Source organism: Podarcis raffonei, chromosome 1, assembly GCF_027172205.1.
Source record: "Podarcis raffonei isolate rPodRaf1 chromosome 1, rPodRaf1.pri, whole genome shotgun sequence".
NCBI lineage: Eukaryota > Metazoa > Chordata > Lepidosauria > Squamata > Lacertidae > Podarcis > Podarcis raffonei.
In genome coordinates this window covers 120,375,225-120,394,643 of record NC_070602.1, presented here as the reverse complement: position 1 = coordinate 120,394,643, position 19,419 = coordinate 120,375,225, and the positions used below count along the sequence as shown (strand labels likewise).

Below are 19,419 nucleotides of genomic sequence, written 5' to 3'. Positions count from 1 at the left end.
AAAGTTCTTTTAAAGCAACCTCCCCAAACTGGGTTTTCTTAACGGTGGCATTGCTTTAAAGGAATACTTGTGTTTTTTCAAGCAAAACTTGCAAAAAATGACAGTTCGGTCATTAGTTTTGCCAGGACTTTCCCTTGAAAGGTACTCTTATTTCATTTATGGCAGCATGGCAGAGAGATATGGAGTCTATGTGATGTCACCCGGCATTACAGTGCTGTCCGGGGCAAAGTCCCAGCTGCCAAATATTTCCCCTGTGGCAGCTTTTGAAAGATCATCTTTCAAGGTTAGGCACTGGGAACTCTATTTGACCCCACCAACGGTTATTATCCATGTTATGGAGAACAATGCGTTTGCGCCAGTAAAATCTAAGCCTGAGGCTATAATCCTATACCCACTTTCCTTTGAATAGGCTTTGTTAAACTCAAGGGGGAGATTGCAAAAGGGCTCACTTCTGAGTACTCACATACAGGCTTGCACTGTTAAGGTACAGGTGGCTATATCCAAGTGAATTACACTCAGGGTGGGGCCCACTGAAATCACACCAAATATGACTCAGGCAATTCCAGCTGGTCCACTCACGGCCTTCCTTAACAGCCGGTTTGCATGCATGTATTTCTTGTGTGGTTACTACATATTAATGCATTTGAAAGCCCTAATCATCTACCCTACCCTGTTCAAAACATCTCCAGTGTCTGGTTTTATGCCAAATAACGGCTGTCACCCAAAAACAAGCCTTTCTCATGCAGTTTCTTGAACTGGCTTCAGGCTGACAGTTGTTATGCAGAGCAATTTATTAATCTGTAATCCTAACAGTGGTTGGTACCATGTTATGTGGGAGAAATGAAACCATCAACAGGTTAAAATGTTTTTTTAAAAAATCAATCAATCAGTCTAGCAAATACTGGGAAAATCCAGAAAATAGCTCCTCAAATACTGACGTATCTAATAGATCAGATATAATAATACTGAACATTTACATAGTTCTTTTAACCATTCAAAGAATGTATTTTCAAGTATAACCCTTACAAGAGCTCTTTAAGCCAAGTAATTATTATGCTTCAAATTGCACATCAGAAGAATGAGGCTTAGAAAGAGTGGCTTGCTTAAGACCACCTAGTGCGGTTTTGCCACATGTGAAATTTGAATGAGGGACTATCCCGATTCACACCTTAAGCTATGTACACACGGTACATTTTAAAGCGCGTGCACACCCACCAATAATTTTTGGAACTGTAGTATCCCCCAAAAGAGCTGCAATTCCCAACACACTTAAACTATAGTTCCCATTATTCTTCCTAGAGGGAGGGAGGGACAGAGGTGCTTTAAATGTATATGCAGCTTCAGTCCCCTGGGCTGCAATCTTAAACCCACTTACTCGGGAGTAAGTCCCACTCACTTTAATATAACTTGGTTCTTTGTAGATATGCTTAGGACTGCACCGTTTTGCCATCACAATTCTTTTGCACCTTCAGATGCGGCGGCAAATCTTTGGCTCTCCAAATGATTCAACTCCCAGCAGCCCCAGGCAGCATGGACAGGAATCAGGATTGACGGGAGCTCTAATCCAGCAACATATGGAGGGCCAAGGTTTCCTTGCACTATTACATTCGTACCTTGGATGCCGAATGCCTTGCAAGTCAAACGTTTTGGCTCCCGAACACCACAAACCCGGAAGCAAGTGTTCTGGTTTGCGAACGTTCTTTGGAACCCAAACATCCAACGGGGCTTCCGACTGGCTGCAGGAGCTTCCTGCAGCCAATCAGAAGCCACGCTTTGGTTTCCAAACGTTTTGGAAGTCAAACGGATTCCATTTGACTTCCAAGGTAAGACTGTATTGTCGGAACTCCGTTCGACCAAGCTGATAAGGCTCATCTTTGGAATCGCCTCCCGACGATTAATTGACGACCTGATCCTTTGATAAGGCCTCAGGCACGTTGTCCCAGCAGAACTTCAAAGCAGCACAGAAGGATGAGATAGTATGAGCTACATTGCTATGCTTTATTTTCTAGCTACGCAGAGAGCAAAGAAATATACATCCTCTCCCTGTGAGAGCAGAGAGCAACAGAACAAAGTACCAAAGAAAACAGGAAACCACTAATGTCACATCCCGTCTCCCTTCCCGTGAGACTTGAAGGTCTCTGGAATGTAAACAGAGTCCTGTCACTCCCAGCAGCTGCTCAGTGATAAGAACAGAAACTAACATGTATATCTATGCTTGGCGCAACACTGACTACAGCTAGTCAACCACCACCGTACCGTTTGCTTACCTGATGTGTCCAATTAGCTCGATCAACTTGTGGCTGAAGAAATAAGCGGTCAGTTCGGACACGTGACTCAGGACGGAGCAGACCCCGAAGAGAGTGGTGGTGCCGTTCAGGTCCTCCAAGTGCCAGTAAAGGAAGGTGAAGACAAATCCGTACCCAAAGCCCATGAACCAAGCTACAAAGAGCACGGAGCCATATTGGATACTGCAGAGCAGCTTTATCAAGTCCCAGAAACTAAAGGAGGGCGACTGGCTCGTGTCACTCGGGGTCTCGTGGGAGGAGTCGTGGGAGGAGTTCCTGTCCGCCTGGGAGACGTCCCCTTCTTTGCTTTGGTTCTCCTCTTGTTTGTAGTGGTTGTAGTGGAACCGGAACTGGGTGGCCACGATCAAGGAGAGCGTCATCAGCACGCCAAAGACGATGAAAACAATCCTGTAGTTCTTGTACTCCGGGGCTTTGCAGCCTTGCCCTTCGATGAGCACATTGATGCGGGTGGCGTCGATGCCGATTCCTACGGAGAGCATGGCCAGGCCCCAGCCCAGAGAGCCCCACATGCGCTGGAGCCCGTAGCGATCTCGGTGCTTGCCAAGGTACTGCAGGGTCACCGTGTCCACAATCGTGACCGACGACGCGCTGAAAAACTCCCCTATGATAACAACCATCAGGATGAGCAGGAAGATGGCCTCCACTTCCTGGTGGTCGTAGACGAGAGTGGCAGCCCCGGTGGTGGCAGCGGGAGGCACCGTCGGACGGGTCAAATTCCCCAACGACCCGGCAGTAACGATGCCTTTCGGAGTACTGGGAGGAACCACGCTCTCTTCGGCCCTCAACACGTTCCGCGTGGTCAGAGGGAATGTGGTTTCAGGAGGAGTTGAGCTCACCGCCGCCAAGCTATAAGGAGAAACGTCTCTTTTCCTCCGGCCCTCCGGCGACGCAGCCCGGGCGGTAGGAATCGCCGATGGAAGGGAGATATTTTGCGTGGTTGCCGTCGAGAGGTGGCTGGCGTTGGTGGGAGAGACTGGCGGCGGGAACTTTGGTACGCACCTCAAGGTAGCCGGTTTGACGAACCCGATTCCCAAATTGAACAGCACCCAACACAGAAGGGAGAAGAGGAGGACGACTTTCCCTTTTTTGAAGCGGTCCGCCACCACGCCCCAGAACGGAGCGCTGCAGAACTCAATGAAGTACCTGATGCCCACCAGCAGCCCGCTCTGGCTTGGTGTCATGCCCAGTTGCTTGTAATACACGGGAAGCAGCGGGTAGAGCGAACCGTAAGCAGCGTAAAAGAAAAAATAAAAGACTTTGGAGATCAGGAGATCGTTGTTCACTTTGACACAGTGCTTTTCGAGCCAATCCAGTTCCTCGTCCGGAATGGTGGTGGTGGTCTCTGTCGAAGGTGTATCGCTTTGGGTTTGGGGGTCTGGCTCCTTCGAAAGCCCGTTGAAAGGGTCAGCGAGCACATACTTCCTCTTTTGCTCCTCTTCGTCGTCGGTTAAAATGGCTACTTTGTCGTCGGCTGCCATGGCTTACTGTCAGCATGAGCTACGTGCCCAGATCTCCAAACTTTAATTCAAGTAGCCTATGGAAACACACAATAATTACCACGTTAAAACACCATGCTTAAATATAGGCTAAAATATAGACCAGGGGTGGAGAACTTGGTCACGGCCAGACGTTGCTGGACTACAACTCCCATCAGTCCCAGCCAAAATGGCCAACAGTCATGGATTTTGGGAAATGTAGTCCAATAATTTCCAGGGGGGCACAGGCTCCCCATTGTGATATACTCATTTCCTATGGAATAAAATATGTCTTTTATCATTTATGGCTACAGTTCAGGATCTAAACAGGACTTTAGGAGTATTAGCCCTTATTTACAGAGATACGGCAGCAATGAATAACTCGATTTTTTACTAACAACTTTGATCCTTCCTACAGTAACATAAGACCCTTGCAACATCTGTAAATACAGAACTAATAAACGTCTGCATGCAATTGTCAAAAAATCTCCAGTTCTTATTATATGAATGAGAGGTACTCCAATAAGGACAAAGGATTATTAAAGATAGGTACCTGAAGTGTCGCTATGAGAAATTAATGCCAAAGTTTATTTATGTATCATTAATTACTTATTAAATTTCTGTTTGCCCACCTTCCTTTCAAAGGAGCCCAGCACAGCAACCAACAAGGGATAAAACATTAAAATCACCATAAAAAAATGTCTTTTAAACAATTTCAATACAGATGCAGTCTGGGAAACATCTCAGCCTAGAAGGCTTGTTGAAAGAGAAAGGTTTTCAGCAGGTGACAAAAAGACAACAGAGATGGCACCAGTCTACTATATAAATTCAAATAATAATAATAATAATAATCAACAACAGGGTAGGTGCTACCACTCTAAAGGCCCTGTTCTTACATTTTGCAGAATAGACCTACTGTTAAGTTGTTATTCACAGGAAGCCATACTGTGCAGAGTACAATGAAGGGATGATATGATCTTTCAGGTATTATCAGTCAGGAAGAATATTATGGATCGACTGCAAAGAAAACTTGCTCTAATTCTTTTGGAGGGATGGCATTACCGTATTTTTCGCCCCATAGGACGCACCGGCCCATAGGACGCACCAAGTTTTTTTTGGGGAAAATAAAGGGGGAAAAAATTATTTCCCCCCCAGGCGCTTGTGGGGCCGGGAGCGGCGAGAAGCGCTCTTCTCCCCACAGCCCGCCTTCAGACCAGGTCCGGGGACAGCGGGAAGACGCGCTGCGCCTCCCAGCTGTCCCCGGAGCTTGTGGGGCAGGCAGTGGGGAGAAGCGCTCTTCTCCCCGCCGCCCGCCTTCAGACCAGGGCCGGGGACAGCGGGAAGACGCGCTGCGCCTCCCAGCTGTCCCCGGAGCTTGTGGGGCAGGCAGCGGGGTCTCCCCGCCGTCAGCCTCCAAACCACTTCGGGAGACAGCGGGATGGCGGCGTTCCGCCTCCCTCTGTCCCCCGACCTTGTGGGGCTGGCACTGGGGCTCTCCTGAAGCCTGGAGAGCAAGAGGGGTCGGTGCACATTGACCCCTCTCGCTCTCCAGGCTTCAGCGAAAGCCTGCATTCGCCCCATAGGACGCACACACATTTCCCCTTCATTTTTGGAGGGGAAAAAGTGCGTCCTATAGGGTGAAAAATACGGTACCTCTTCTGGCTACAACCTTTTGTGCCACATTGAAGGTTGTTCTGGTTGATACCACAGAAGTAAGGCCTTTAATAATATCAGTGAGTCTCAGGTTGGGGCCTGATTTATTTATTTTTAGTGACAGTTAACAGTGTTGGCTCTGCTTCTACAAAACCCACAGGTGTTCAGTATCTGAGGGGGTGGGAGGGAATGGGAACAGGTCACAGAATTCATACTATAAAGGGAAGAAATGAATCGTGCTAAAAAGTGAGGGAACAGTTCCTAGCAGGGTGGATAAAAATCAATGATTTTTTTTTTAAAAATGGATTTTTTTATTTAAATGGATTTTTTTTATTTAAATCAATTTTTTAAATTTAAATTAGATTTTTAAAATTAAATGCTTTTGGAGGGAAAAAAATCTTTCTAAAGACAGTTTTCTACTTAAGTTACATTATAGTCCAAAGGCTATTCATCAGGAAATAAGGATTTGTTTTGAGTTTTTCCTGTGTGCTGAAACTCACTCTAAGTTTTTTAGGGTTTTTTAAAAGGGTTAAACCACATCAGTTAACAAACATGGATACATATGCTGTAATGTTTTTGTTTTAGTTAAATAAATTGTTTAAATTGTTATTAAGGAAATGATTATTTTTCTCCTTCCAATAAAGCACGGAGGAAAAGTTGTCCAAATATAAACAACTAACTTGTTAAACCTCACAATAATTAAATAAGTATTTCTAATAGGATAACCAAATCAGTAATTTTTGATATACAAATGTAAAAAATAACTCTGAAAAGTTATTATTCCAGAAATGAAACCTTCATCTGGTTGTAAATATTAAGATAATACCAGCAGGAATGGTCTTTTTGTTAAAAAAAAGAGAGAGATTTAAATCAAGTCTTACTGACAAATGATTTAAATTGTGATTTAAATCAATTTGATTTAAATCAAATCCACCCTGGTTCCTAGAAACCTGGGAGAGCTTTTCACCTCAGGAGAAGGGAGCAAAAGAGCCCAAGTCATTAAGCATGCAGCTTTCGTGAGCTTTTTCAGTCCTTTCCACATTCCTATACAAAATGACTGGATCCGTACTTTTTAGACTTTTGGGCACATCAGAAAAATCCAAATGGGAGATGGTCTGGGTTCAAATGCCACTCTTTTGTTGTTGTCGCATTTATTTTCTGAGGAACCATTGCAAAAATAGGGGAGTCTGCCCATAGGGACAAACTTCCTGTTACATCACACTCAAATAATAATAATAATAATAATAATAATAATAATAATAATAATAATAATAATTTATTTATACCCTGCCCATCTGGCTGGGTTTCCCCAGGCACCCTGGGCAGCTCCCAACAGAATATTTAAGAACACGACGAAACATCTGACATTAAAAACCTCCCCTAAACAGGGCTGCCTTCAGATGTCTTCTAAAAGTCAGATGGTGGTTTATTTCCTTCAAAGCCTGACTTTGCCCTCCTCACAACCACAATCCCATGAAAGGAATCCTACAGCCTTCCACAAACTCCATAAAAATAAAAAATTCAGAATAAGTTTTCAGGGCCAGAACCCACAGTATCCCAAAGCCCCTTATGAACATGGGCAGGTTAAAATCAGTTGCAATTATGATGCAGGACTTGGTACCATGATGAGATGAATGACACATTATTAAGAAGTCCAGATCCAAAATCCGAATAGATTTTGCTGTACTATCCAAAATCCGTGGCAAAACCATGAAGCCTATACCGCTTCCTTTTAGATTAGATCTATGTGTTTTAGGCACTAGAGCCTCAGTTCTTCACAAGATTAGTCAATAAAGATTAGGCTAACAGATCAGTCAAATAGGACTCAAATACTGAGTCAGGTTTTTTTTTTAAAAAAAGCATTAACTTTATTAGAACAGCAACAACAAAAAAGAATTAGTGCTTAAGTCTTCAAGGGCCTTGGTATTTCTGCCAACTCCTTAATAGTAATTTGAAACAATCAAATTAGCTTTTATAACATCATAATGTGGGAATGTCATCCAACTGGCAAGCTTTCTGGAGATGTATAAATTAGTTTAATAACAAAACAAGAACCAATGAGTATTATTATGGGATGGGTAAAATGAAGGCGGATTGGATAAAGTATTGATTCTATTATTTTTTGCTAGCTGCCTGGATGTTTTTCGCAAGACATATTTAGAAGAGCTAAATAAGGATGGTAAAATCTGGCCCATGGCTACTGATGACAAATTAACTCAAAAATTAAGATATAGTAGAGTAGAAAAAAATATATAATATTCATTTTCAAAAACTAGGCAAAAAAATTATTTTATGACAACAATGTTTAAATGCCTCTAGGGAAAAATAGCACTATTTGGAATTCTTAATAACACTTCAGCTTCAAGTGAGAATATCATAAAACTCTGAGGACAATATCCTGATATTACAAATAAAACATTTTATTTTTATTTTTAGAAAGGGCATACTACTACCCTCCAATAGCAATAATTATCCTTCTCCCCAGGGACTGTAAATGCAACAACCCCAATTTGTATTGTTTGGGTATGTTTAATTTTAATTCCATTGTATGTTTTCTGCTTTGTTTCCTTATTTCGTATATGCTATAAGTTAATGTTATGTGTTACAGAATGATATGTTTCGATTAAATAAAATTAAATATTATAATGAATTCTTTTTACTTTCAACAGTGCTAGGAAGATTTCTATAAATGCTAACCATTTACCGAACATTTTTATTTTATACAGGAACACCAGGTCAATCTATCGTTTCCCAACCTCGTGCTCTCCAGAGACTACAATTCCCTTTAAATCCATTTTTGCACAGCCATGTCATGTTTGGACTGATCAGAGTTGTTAAGTACAGAAAAACTTCAGTGTGCCAGGTTGCACTCTGGCCTATAATTGCATGTTGCACAGAAGCCTGGCCTATAATTGCATGTTGTTGTTGTTTTAAAAAATGAAATTAAAAAAGAACAGAAATAATGCAAAATACAGCAACCATTTTAAAGGAAGCTGAAAAAAGCTACAGCACGGTATTCTTGGCTTTGTAGAATATTTGCGAAGTGTTGACTGCAATCAAATATTAAGTAGTTAACTAACTGGTCAACCGCCAATATTTGACTGGTCAATTGACCAAATGAAATTCCTTCTATAGATTCTCTTAGAAAGCTAGAACTACTGAGAGTTTTGCTCAACTCTTTCAGGAAACCATACGGTTTCTATTTCGTAACATCTACCCGGTTACTGATGACAGTGTGGTTTTCTACATGCGCTGAAATACAACTCCCTAAACCTCTGAAGAAAATTACGATTTCTCAGAAGTTTCTGCAAAGGAACTGAAAAAATTAGGGGAATACAGTCATACCTCGGATTGCAAACGTGATCCGTGTGGGAGGCACGTTCCCAACCCGCAGCGTTCGCAACCCGCAGTGCCGTGTCTGCGCATGTGACGCGATTCGGCACTTCTGCGCATGCGCCAAAACCCGGAAGTAACCCGTTCTGGTACTTCCGGGTTTGGCATGGTCCGCAACCCGAAAACGCGCAACCCGCAGCGTTCGCAAGCCGAGGTATGACTGTACTGCTGGTACTGGATGATCGAAAAACCATTAGAAGCCTTGAGTAGAGACCCCTGCCTTATTTTAAAGCCATTATACATTTGTGAATGACCTCTTCCTGCTAAACCTAAGTCACTAGTTTAATAATAATAATAATAATAATAATAATAATAATAATAATAATTTATTTATACCCTGCCCATCTGGCTGGGTTTCCCCAGCCACTCTGGGTGGCTCCCAACAGAATATTAAAAACACGATCAAACATCAAACATAAAAAACTTCCCTAAACCTAAGATGAATGTCAGATACAGAGTTAGGCTGCCTAAGTTGTCTTAATACTTGCGGTGCAAGCTTCTCTTTGCAATGCATGCATTTGCATAACTGTGTGGGTTTTGTTGTTGTTTTTTAATGCAAATTCAGGATTTGTAAGGATGAGGCAAGTTTAATCGCAGGAACAATCTTATTAACTGCAAATACGGTGATACTGAAGTTTCTGATTATATATAGTTGTATTTATTTATTTATTTTATTGCACTTTACCATAAGGTGCTTTTTCTTACATTCTAGGTAAAACCAAACCTTGCAGTCATTTTCACCACAGGCAATGGGTGGGGGCCGGGAATGCCCACCATCACTGATCTTCATCCTCTAGATCAGGGGCCAGCAAACTTTTTCAGCAGGGGGCCGGTCCACTGTCCCTCAGACCTTGTGGGGGGCCGGACTATATTTTTTTTGGGGGGGGGGGAATGAATGAATTCCTATGCCCTACAAATAACCCAGAGATGCATTTTAAATAAAAGGACACATTCTACTCATGTAAAAACAACAGGCAGGTCCCATAAATAACCCAGAAATGCATTTTAAATAGAAGGACTCATTCTAGTCATGTAAAAACACACTGATTCCTAGGGCCGGATTTAGAAGGCAATTGGGCCGGATCCGGCCCCCAGGCCTTAATTTGCCTACCCATGCTCAAGATACTAAAGCAGCAATATCTCTTATCTACCCCGATCGCCCTGAAGTTTAGGTCAGGTTGAACCCAGCAACTTAAAATACACAGTCAACAAAAGTAAAATTTGCCTTTTGAACTTATCGATTTCCAGGTGCCTTTCAGGCTTACTGGTTGCATGCAGATGAGCTCCAACAGAGAACTTACCCCCCCACACACACAACATGCGAAACTGTCCCTTGCACCTTTCAGAGCTGCTGAGGTCACAGAAACCGAGGAAGCCTGGTGAACAGCAACTATGGGGAAAACCCCCAGAAATGGTGCTGTTTAGCCAGCACACCTGGCCATAAGCTCACCCGCAAATTCTTCTGCAAGAGTAAGCAGTGAAGGAAGAACTATGCCGAGCAAATGAAACCAGTGTGCATTACTAAATGTCAACCGGGCACTGACATCTACTTAATAAAAGGGAGCACGTGTTGCAGTATGTGTAAATATCCGTATTGAAGGAGCAAAAATTGGGACCAGCACCACCAGGGCCGGATTTAGGTTTGAAGAGGCCCTAAGCTACTGGGACGCGGGTGGCGCTGTGGGTAAAAGCCTCAGCGCCTAGGGCTTGTCGATCGAAAGGTCGGCGGTTCAAATCCCCACGGCAGGGTACGCTCCCGCTGCTCGGTCCCAGCGCCTGCCAACCTAGCAGTTCGAAAGCACCCCCGGGTGCAAGTAGATAAATAGGGACCGCTTACCAGCGGGAAGGTAAACGGCGTTTCCGTGTGCGGCTCTGGCTCGCCAGAGCAGCGATGTCACGCTGGCCACGTGACCCGGAAGTGTCTGCGGACAGTGCTGGCCCCCGGCCTCTTGAGTGAGATGGCGCACAACCCCAGAGTCTGTCAAGACTGGCCTGTACGGGCAGGGGTACCTTTACCTTTACTTTTTAAGCTACTGAAGGTAATGGGGCCCTTTATATGTCCAGCTGTCCTTTGTCAACAACAAATTGTCGCTGTTCTTGTGTGTGTTGAATATATGCTATATGGTAATTTATGGTCCTACAGTCGTACCTTGTTTTGCGACCGGGATCCGTTTCAGCCGCTAGCTGAAAAGGATGAAGGGCAAAGCGCCGCGTTTGCGCACGTGCGCAGAGTGGTTTGCACTTCTGCACATACGCGAGTGGCAAACCCGGAAGTAACCCATTCTGGTACTTCCAGGTTTGCTGTGGACGTTCGCCAGAATGGACGCTAGATGAGGAGGACGTTTGCGGAGGTACAGTGGTACCTCAGGTTAAGTACTTAATTCGTTCTGGAGGTCCGTTCTTAACCTGAAACTGTTCTTAACCTGAAGCCGCTGCGCCACCAGAACACGATTTCTGTTCTCATCCTGAAGCAAAGTTCTTAACCCAAGGTACTATTTCTGGGTTAGCGGAGTCTGTAACCTGAAGCGTATGTAACCTGAAGCGTATGTAACCCGAGGTACAGCTGTATTACTGCAATAGGTACCTAAAGCCATTTGCACATGTTGCCAGGCAACCAGTCCATGCAGAATGTAGGCACCCTATATATAGAAATGAGCAAACCAGTGATATTTTAGGGAGCAGGCTAGCAGGCGGGGCCCATTACTTGCATCATAGGAGCCTACACAACACACAACACAACACAAAACACTGTTGCTGTATGTAGGTTTGTTTGTTTTTATCTTATATTTCGGAAATGTACATCATTGGTTTTTTTCCTTTAAATTTTTGGGGGGCCCCCAAGAGAGTGTGGCCCTAAGCTATAGCTTGTTTAGCTTATACATAAATCTGTGACTGAGCACCACTGACACTTAACAGCAGAACCTATTATTCACATGTCAGTTTTAGACGATCCTTCAAGGGACTTGGAAGCACAACCTCGTTGACTCAAAAGGAAGTCCCTTCGAGCTCTGTGGGGTTTTTCTTCCTAATATACGTGCTTCAGACTGAAGCCTCGCTCAATGGAAATAATTATACCCTTGCCGCTTACAATGGTAGTGTAGCCTCGCTGAAAGTCAGCACGATCACATCAGCACAAATTATCATTCTTAAAGAACCCGACCTCCACTCTGGGGCTTAATTCCTAACAAATAAAAAAGAATTTAAAAGACAGGTTTATGGGCCGTTCGGCTTTCAGCCTTCCAGAAAATTAATTTCCCCTCTGAACTGCCATTACGAACGGTCTGCGTTATAAAAGCACTGCTATTCATTAGCGCAACCATGTGGGTCTCTCTAGCAACACATACAAATCCACAAGTTAAGTGATTCATGAAAGCCTACCTTGGCTTTGACTTCTTCAAGCCACCAGTGTCTGAAATTTAGTGATTTGCCCATCGGCCAGTACTGTGACATCTATTATTACCTCACAGCCCACCATCTCATTCCCCCATTTGCCTCTGGTCAGTGGGTACTGGTGACTTGTCAGGTTGAAGGCAAGGGTATGAAGTCAACAGTCCCTTAGGCAAGCTTGACCTCCAACTACATGAACCACAAATGAGATGATCAGCAGCACTCACGTCATGACTTTAAAAAAAAAAAATTAAAATTAAATATCAGTCTCCAATTAACATGTCTACTTTCAGGTAACTGGGCATAGGATTGCAGCCTGAATAAATGTTGCAGCTTTACTAACTAGATTTCGGAAAAGCATCTCTCTCTAAAAAAAGGTTCTCTGTTTTATTCAAAAGGGGGGGAAACAAGGGTTTATAAGTGGCACAAAATAATATTTTAACCAGACAGGAACTGGAATATAGGAAATATCCCTGGTGACAAATGCAACATATGTCACACCAGGTTGGATATATTTTACGATATTGCTGCTAGATTGTTTTCGCAGCCCACCTAGGCTTCGCACGGCATTTTACAGCATTGGTGTGAAATTAAAGTGAGAAACTTCTGGGAACTCGCAGGTGGGACTAGGTTATTTTCTTAACCACCAGTTTTCATCCTAAGGAAATGCTTCGAGCTAAATCAAGATAAGAAAAGATCTTCCCTGCACATTAGGAAATACCTAGACGTTACAACACAGCCAATGGCGCTGCCTCTAGCATGACTGGATGGAACAATTATGCATGCAAAACTGCCAAGGGTTGAAGAGAAAGCTTGAGGGAAATTTTCCACCCTAAACAACAACATAGAACATAATCCCAGAGCATAATCCCAGCATAAACCTATTTTACAGGGGCAACAGCAGAATGCCTAGGCGTGCTTTTTTAAATAACAAAAATACAAAGCTGAAAATGAATGAACTGCAGCTAAAATATTATGTTCATTTTTCAAATGGTCTAGTCCTTCCCCTGCCCCCATATTCTTAAGAGGGTCTCTTCTCCAGTCAGCAGAGAGTAGCTAGAAGTGGGGAGGCAGGAAAAGGTCCTCTTTTCCTTCCACACTGAAGTTTTAATCTGAAATCTTAGGCGCAGCACTGCGCCCAGAGCTCAGAAACTGCTCGCACTAATGAAATACCCTGTTGCAAAATGCACCCAGAACAATGGGAGTTTCGAACACTGGGTGCAGATGTGGCCTTAGCCTTCAGCAATCTAGGATGAGTGGTAGCTACTTCAGGAATAATATTTGGCGGAAAAACTGTCCATCGTTCCTCTTCAAAACTTTACGCTACAAGTGGGGGACCTGTGACTCTCTAGGTATAGCTAGGATTCCAATTTCCTAGTGTTGTCTGTTCCCGGCGCTTGCTTGGTCCTCTACCCCAAACGCATAATTGCAATACAACAGGTAATGACAAAGAGATTCTCAGTCTCCAGCCTCTCTCCTTCAAGAAAAAACACCATTCGGCAAACATCCGGACTGTAATGCTAATTCAGTGAAGTTGGAACCACAACACTCACAAATGGGAACTAACACGGCCAGTTTGGTCAGTCTTCCTAATCATTTTTTAAAAAAATATTATGTTAATTAAAAGAGATACAACCTCCTTTCAGCCTCATGTGCTTGTTTTCAAAACACAAATGACTCTAACCTCTTGACTTCTGATGCCCTGCTGAGGGGCACGGAGGAAGCCATTCAGCTTGTTAAAAATAAAACTCATTAGGGCCGACCTATTTGAACGTTGCGGCAATAAAAAACGCTACAGTGGCTATTATGCAGCTAAAATAAAACTAAGGTGGGTGAGTGCGATAGTGAGAATGCAGGCAAAGTCCCATGAAAGTGTTTTACCTTTGTGCACAAAAGCCCTCCGATATTTTAGCTGCTTTTACAAGCAACAGCACCACTTTTGCAAATGACACCGGTAGCAGCAAGGATGACACACAGAGAGATGTTGTTTCCTTTTAGTAAACGCAAGCGCACGATTGGCTGCCTTTCTCTAATTAGCACTCTCTTCCCATGTTAACAACCGCCCAGTTGCTTTTGCAACGTTTTCTCTTTGCACTGGCAATTACACTTGCGGAAGTCCCCGGCAGGAAAACGCCGGCTCCCTGGCACATCACAAAAACAAACAGGAGTCGGGTTTATTAACAGCCCCGCTGTCCCTCAAACATCCAGAGGACCTGGTGGAGCAGTGGAAAATGATGCCCGTCTGATCCTCTTCTTCTTAAATAATTTAATTTTGGTACTCATTGAATGTTTTGTTTTTTCAATTCTCCCTCTGCACTTAAAACTTAAGCACTTAACACAGAAGCAGAGGGCCAAGGATAACAGCAGCAGGAGCAATAAGCCAGAATTCAGGCACATAGAGCTTGCATTGTCATTATTATTATTATTTATTATATTTGCATATCGTCCTTCATCCAAAGATCATTGAGCGGTTCACAACGGAAAAAGACAAAACGAGAACACAAATTGTACGTAGAGCGTAACGCCAGGACTGTACACACTTGACCTGGAGGCAAGTCCCACAGCACTCAAATGAGTTTTCCTTCTGAAGAGACAGTGGGCAGGCTTGATCCATTGACAGGAGCTTATTAACTCCCGTGTACGTCTGTGCGTGTGAATTCAACCACTCTGCCCTGTGCTGCGTTTCCAGGACATATAGTGAGGCTTTCAACGCATGTCAAATTATTTTCTAAGGAACTTAAATAATGTCACAAACACCCATCACAGACACACCAGGGGTGCCAACTTTAATGAAATATTGGGGGTGGCCAGGTAAGCCATGCCCCACATAATCACATGACACGGCGCGCACACCCTATTTGAACGGGAATGCCCATTAACTTTGGGGAGGCTGGCCCCCTCAAATATTTTAGGGGGGGGACAAAGACCTCTCAGGCTTAGGGGCTGGCTCCTATGCACCCATCTTCCTTTCAAACCACAGGAGCAAACTCCAGGGGGCTGTGGGTGCTTCACCACAATAATATATTTGTGGGGAATGGGACCCCCCCCCCAAAAAAAAAGACAATGGGAAAAGTTGCAGGCATCCACAATCTTCAGCATGGGGTGGCACCTATGTTCCAAATCCACAGAAGGAGCCCACCCTTACTATTCAGGAGTAACAATTTTGAGGAGATATGGAAGGTGTTTGTAGAATTTTGTACTGTTAAAAGGGAAAGGGGTCAAACCATCAAAAGGTGTTGAAATTTTGGGAGGTTGGATAGCTCCAATGGAATGGTCTCTTAGGGGTGGGGGTGTACATTTTTATTTTTATATTGTTATTACTTTGTCAAAATATCAAAGCAAAACAAAAAGGAGCCCGTCCTAGAGTTTGCCAGGGGTCCCTTATTGGAAGGTATGGCCTCCCCATATTACTATTTCTCTTTCACACGGAGAGAGACACACACACATTCGGGTTCCTCCACGCCACGCCTCTGCCATTCCAATAATAATAATAATAATAATAATAATAATAATAATAATAATAATAATAATAATAGCAGCAGCAGCGGCAGCTGGGGAGCAGCTCCACCCGCCAGCCCTTCCCTCAGCCTTTTGTTCCTTCTCCGCAAGGCGCCGGGGAAGAGGAGGCGGAGAGGCGGGGAGGGGCGCGCGGAGGCAGAGACTCACCTCGGCTCCGCGAGGGGGGCGCTAGGCTCGCTCGGCGACTGCAGCTGGGGGTTGGGGCGGCGGCGACGGCCCTGGCAGCCGTGGCGTCGGTGCCTCGAGTGCTGCTGTTGCTGGACGGCGGCGGCGGATGGCGAGCGTGGCGCACCATCTCCTGCTCGCCTCGGCGCGTCTGGCTGGCTGGCTGACCCCGGTCGCGCCCCAGAACACCGGCGCCCTGCAGGGCCCGCCTCCCCGGGCTGCTGCACGCTGATGCTGGAGGAGGAGGAGGCTTCGCCGGCTGCCGGAGCACCGCCTCGTCCGCCCGTCTCTCGGGGGACCCGCCGGGGAGGAAAAGGCAGGACCCAGGCGCGCCAGGTGCAGCCCAGCAGCGCTCCGCCTTCGCCGCGCCGCGCCTCTTCCTTGCGCAGTTTTTCCTCCTCCTGCCGCTCTTCCTTACCTTCCTCTAGTCTAGAGTCTAGCGGCTCCTTCTTCTTCTTCGCCTTTTCCGGGTGTTTATAATATTTTTCATCCATCCAATTTCATGCACAAGGCCTTCTTTTTCCCCAAATTTTTTTTATTAGTTTTCACAATATTATAAACAAACAAACATAAATCATAGCCTTATTGAAAATTACAGTTATTAACTTTGTTAAGCAGTGGCGTAGCATGGGGGGTGCAGGGGGGGCCGGCCGCACCGGGCGCAACATCTGGGGTTAGGGCAAATCCATGGGTTAGGGGGCACAAATTACTTGCCTTGCCCCTGGTGCTGACAACCCACGCTACGCCACTGTTGTTAAGTGACTTCCTCGCTTCCCCTTGGTTGCATGTTCTTTTAACGGTTTTCCGAATCCCAATTTTTATGAAATTTCACTTAAACATGCACAAGGCCTTCTTTGAAGGTATCACATCTCCACCACACTGGTTTATAAAGCTTTGCTTGTTGTCATGATTGACAACATAGTCCGACTCGGCAAGTGACCCATGGGAGAGAAAGCGGAAGCCAATGGGTATTTGCAGCCCTTCAGATACGTAAAAAAAGTATGCTTTCTTTCTGAAGGTATTGGGGAATACTGAACTTTAAAAAACAACAACCCAGTATTTTTTTTTTAAACATCTTTATTGAAAGTTCAAAAAGTACATAATGCACTAAGCATGGTGAGATGTAAATGAAAGGAAAAGAGAAACAGAAACAGTTTTTTAACTGTTTTGCAGCAGTTTTTTACTAAAAGATATAAACTTAGAGGTTTGTGGAATTACAAAAGCTGCAAGGCCTCAAAAAGACAATAAAGTGAGTTTTTCTGTGGAATTCATTCCATAAGTGGGGGGCCACCACTAAGGAGGAACTCCACTGGCAACATTTCTCAGATACATTAGCCCCTCCCCACAGAAGGTCTTAATGTGTGGAAACAGATGGGTCTTTGAGCATCCTAACCTGAGCTAAACCATGAGTAAAGGTAAAGGGACCCCTGACCATTAGGTCCAGTCGTGGCCGACTCTGGGCCTGCGGTGCTCATCTCGCTTTATTGGTCAAGGGAGCCGGCGTACAGCTTCCAGGTCATGTGGCCAGCATGACTAAGCCGCTTCTGGTGAACCAGAGCAGCGCACGGAAACGCCGTTTACCTTCCCGCCGGAACGGTACCTTTTTATCTACTTGCACTTTGACATGCTTTCGAACTGCTAGGTTGGCAGGAGCAGGGACCGAGCAACGGGACCTCACCCCGTCACGGAGATTCGAACCGCCAACCTTCTGATCGGCAAGTCCGAGGCTCTGTGCCACCCGTGTCCCTTAAACCATAAGTAGAATAATAGAATTGTAGAGTTGGAAGGGTTCCCAGGGGTCATCTAGTCCAACCCCCTGCAATGCAAGAATCTCAACACATGGTAATTTAAATGTTGCTCTTTTTTTTTAGTACTTTGCATTGGACTGAGAAAAGTACTGGGAGCTGTCGGCATGGTACAGAGGTAACATGTTTAAAACACAGAGCCCCTTAGTTAATCTAACAGTTGTGTTCCGTAGTAAATGAAGTTTCTGAACTGTTTTCAAAGGCAGCCTCACAATAGTGTACTAAAAGGTAAAGGTAAAGGTACCCCTGCCCGTACGGGCCAGTCTTGCCAGACTCTGGGGTTGTGCGCCCATCTCACTCTATAGGCCGGGGGCCAGCGCTGTCCGGAGACACTTCCGGGTCACGTGGCCAGCGTGACAAAGCTGCATCTGGCGAGCCAGCGCAGCACACGGAAACGCCGTTTACCTTCCCGCTAGTAAGCGGTCCCTATTTATCTACTTGCACCCGGGGGTGCTTTCGAACTGCTAGGTTGGCAGGCGCTGGGACCGAACAACGGGAGCGCACCCCGCCGCGGGGATTCGAACCGCCGACCTTTCGATCGGCAAGCCCTAGGCGCTGAGGCTTTTACCCACAGCGCCACCCGCAGTAGTCTAATTTGGAGGTTACCAAGCCCAGATAGCTAACCCCAGGCTACGTTTGTCCAAGTGGAGATGCAGCTAAGGCCCAAAGTAAAGACTTATTTGATAGGCAGCATACAGCTACGTATCTACATTTTTTCTGACTTAATTACAGGGGGGAAATCCTTATCAGGAAGGCAGTGCGAGGGAAGAAGGGGTGGGGGGCAATCGTTTCCCTTCCCACCTTGCATGGCTAGAAGTTGGCGGGATGAGATAGCCAAGACAGACTTTCCCCCGAAGCTTCCAAGCTGCACACGGTGTGTGTGATCACGTTGGAGAGGTAATGACAGTTGGCTGGTAATTAGAAGCACAAGGTGCCTGAGTGGTATCATTAAGTGAGAAAAAAATCCAGGCACATAGCTTCCAGGTTCTGTTTACTGAATGTTTGCATTCAAGGCTTCTGGTAACAAAAAAATGAATCAACTCACACCTGCTCCCAAGCTGCAGATCTATTCTATGTAGTCCTATGTAGTCCTATGTAGCGTAGAATGAACACCACATGCTTAGACAGACGAACCACCCACCCAGAATATCTCAGTCTTGATTGGATACAGCTTCAGATTACTGGCTACAGCCTGCCCATTTCCCTGTGGCTGGAATGATGAAAGCAGGTGGCATGGAGGAATGTTTGGATCCCCAATTTTATTCCCATCATCATTATTATTATTATTTCCTCCACTTTTGAAGCGTTTTAGGGAACTGATGCTCACAACCATAGGGTTTTTGTATTTTTTTAAAATAATAATTTGTATTAAATTTTCTGTTTCACAATTTAGAAAATTCATTTAAACAACCTTAAAATATCAATGACTTCCCTTCTTCCCTTTCCATGGTTCATTTTGCATGGCATAAATCCCTACATATTTTACATAAACTAAACCTTTCAGTGTTCCATTATTACTTCCATTTAAACTTATTTACACTGTTGAATCTATCTTAATGCTGCCAACGTTTTCAAGTGTACACAATGCCCCCCCCCATATATTCAATAAACATTTCCCAGTCTTCTTTTAATGTATGTTCTTCTTCTTCTCTTATTCTATAAATTAGATCCACAAGCTGCTGTGGTCTAAACCACTGAGCCTCATGGGCTTGCCGA

At 44.7% G+C, this 19,419-nt stretch overlaps 1 protein-coding gene across 3 annotated transcripts in view; it reads right to left on the bottom strand.

The window, feature by feature from the left end:
* MFSD6 (major facilitator superfamily domain containing 6) overlaps positions 1-15,999 on the bottom strand; it is a 40,948-nt gene extending 24,949 nt beyond the window's left edge. For 2 of the 3 annotated variants that reach the window (XM_053360398.1, XM_053360405.1), the window contains exons 1-2: positions 15,881-15,999; positions 2,268-3,840 (exon numbers count right to left, since the gene is read on the bottom strand). In XM_053360398.1, the coding sequence (XP_053216373.1) occupies positions 2,268-3,784 (1,517 nt within the window). In that variant the 5' untranslated portion in view covers positions 3,785-3,840; positions 15,881-15,999. The remainder of the gene's footprint in view (positions 1-2,267; positions 3,841-15,880) is intronic. The other variant, XM_053360390.1, reaches the window with a different exon arrangement.
* Positions 16,000-19,419: the final 3,420 nt, after the last annotated feature.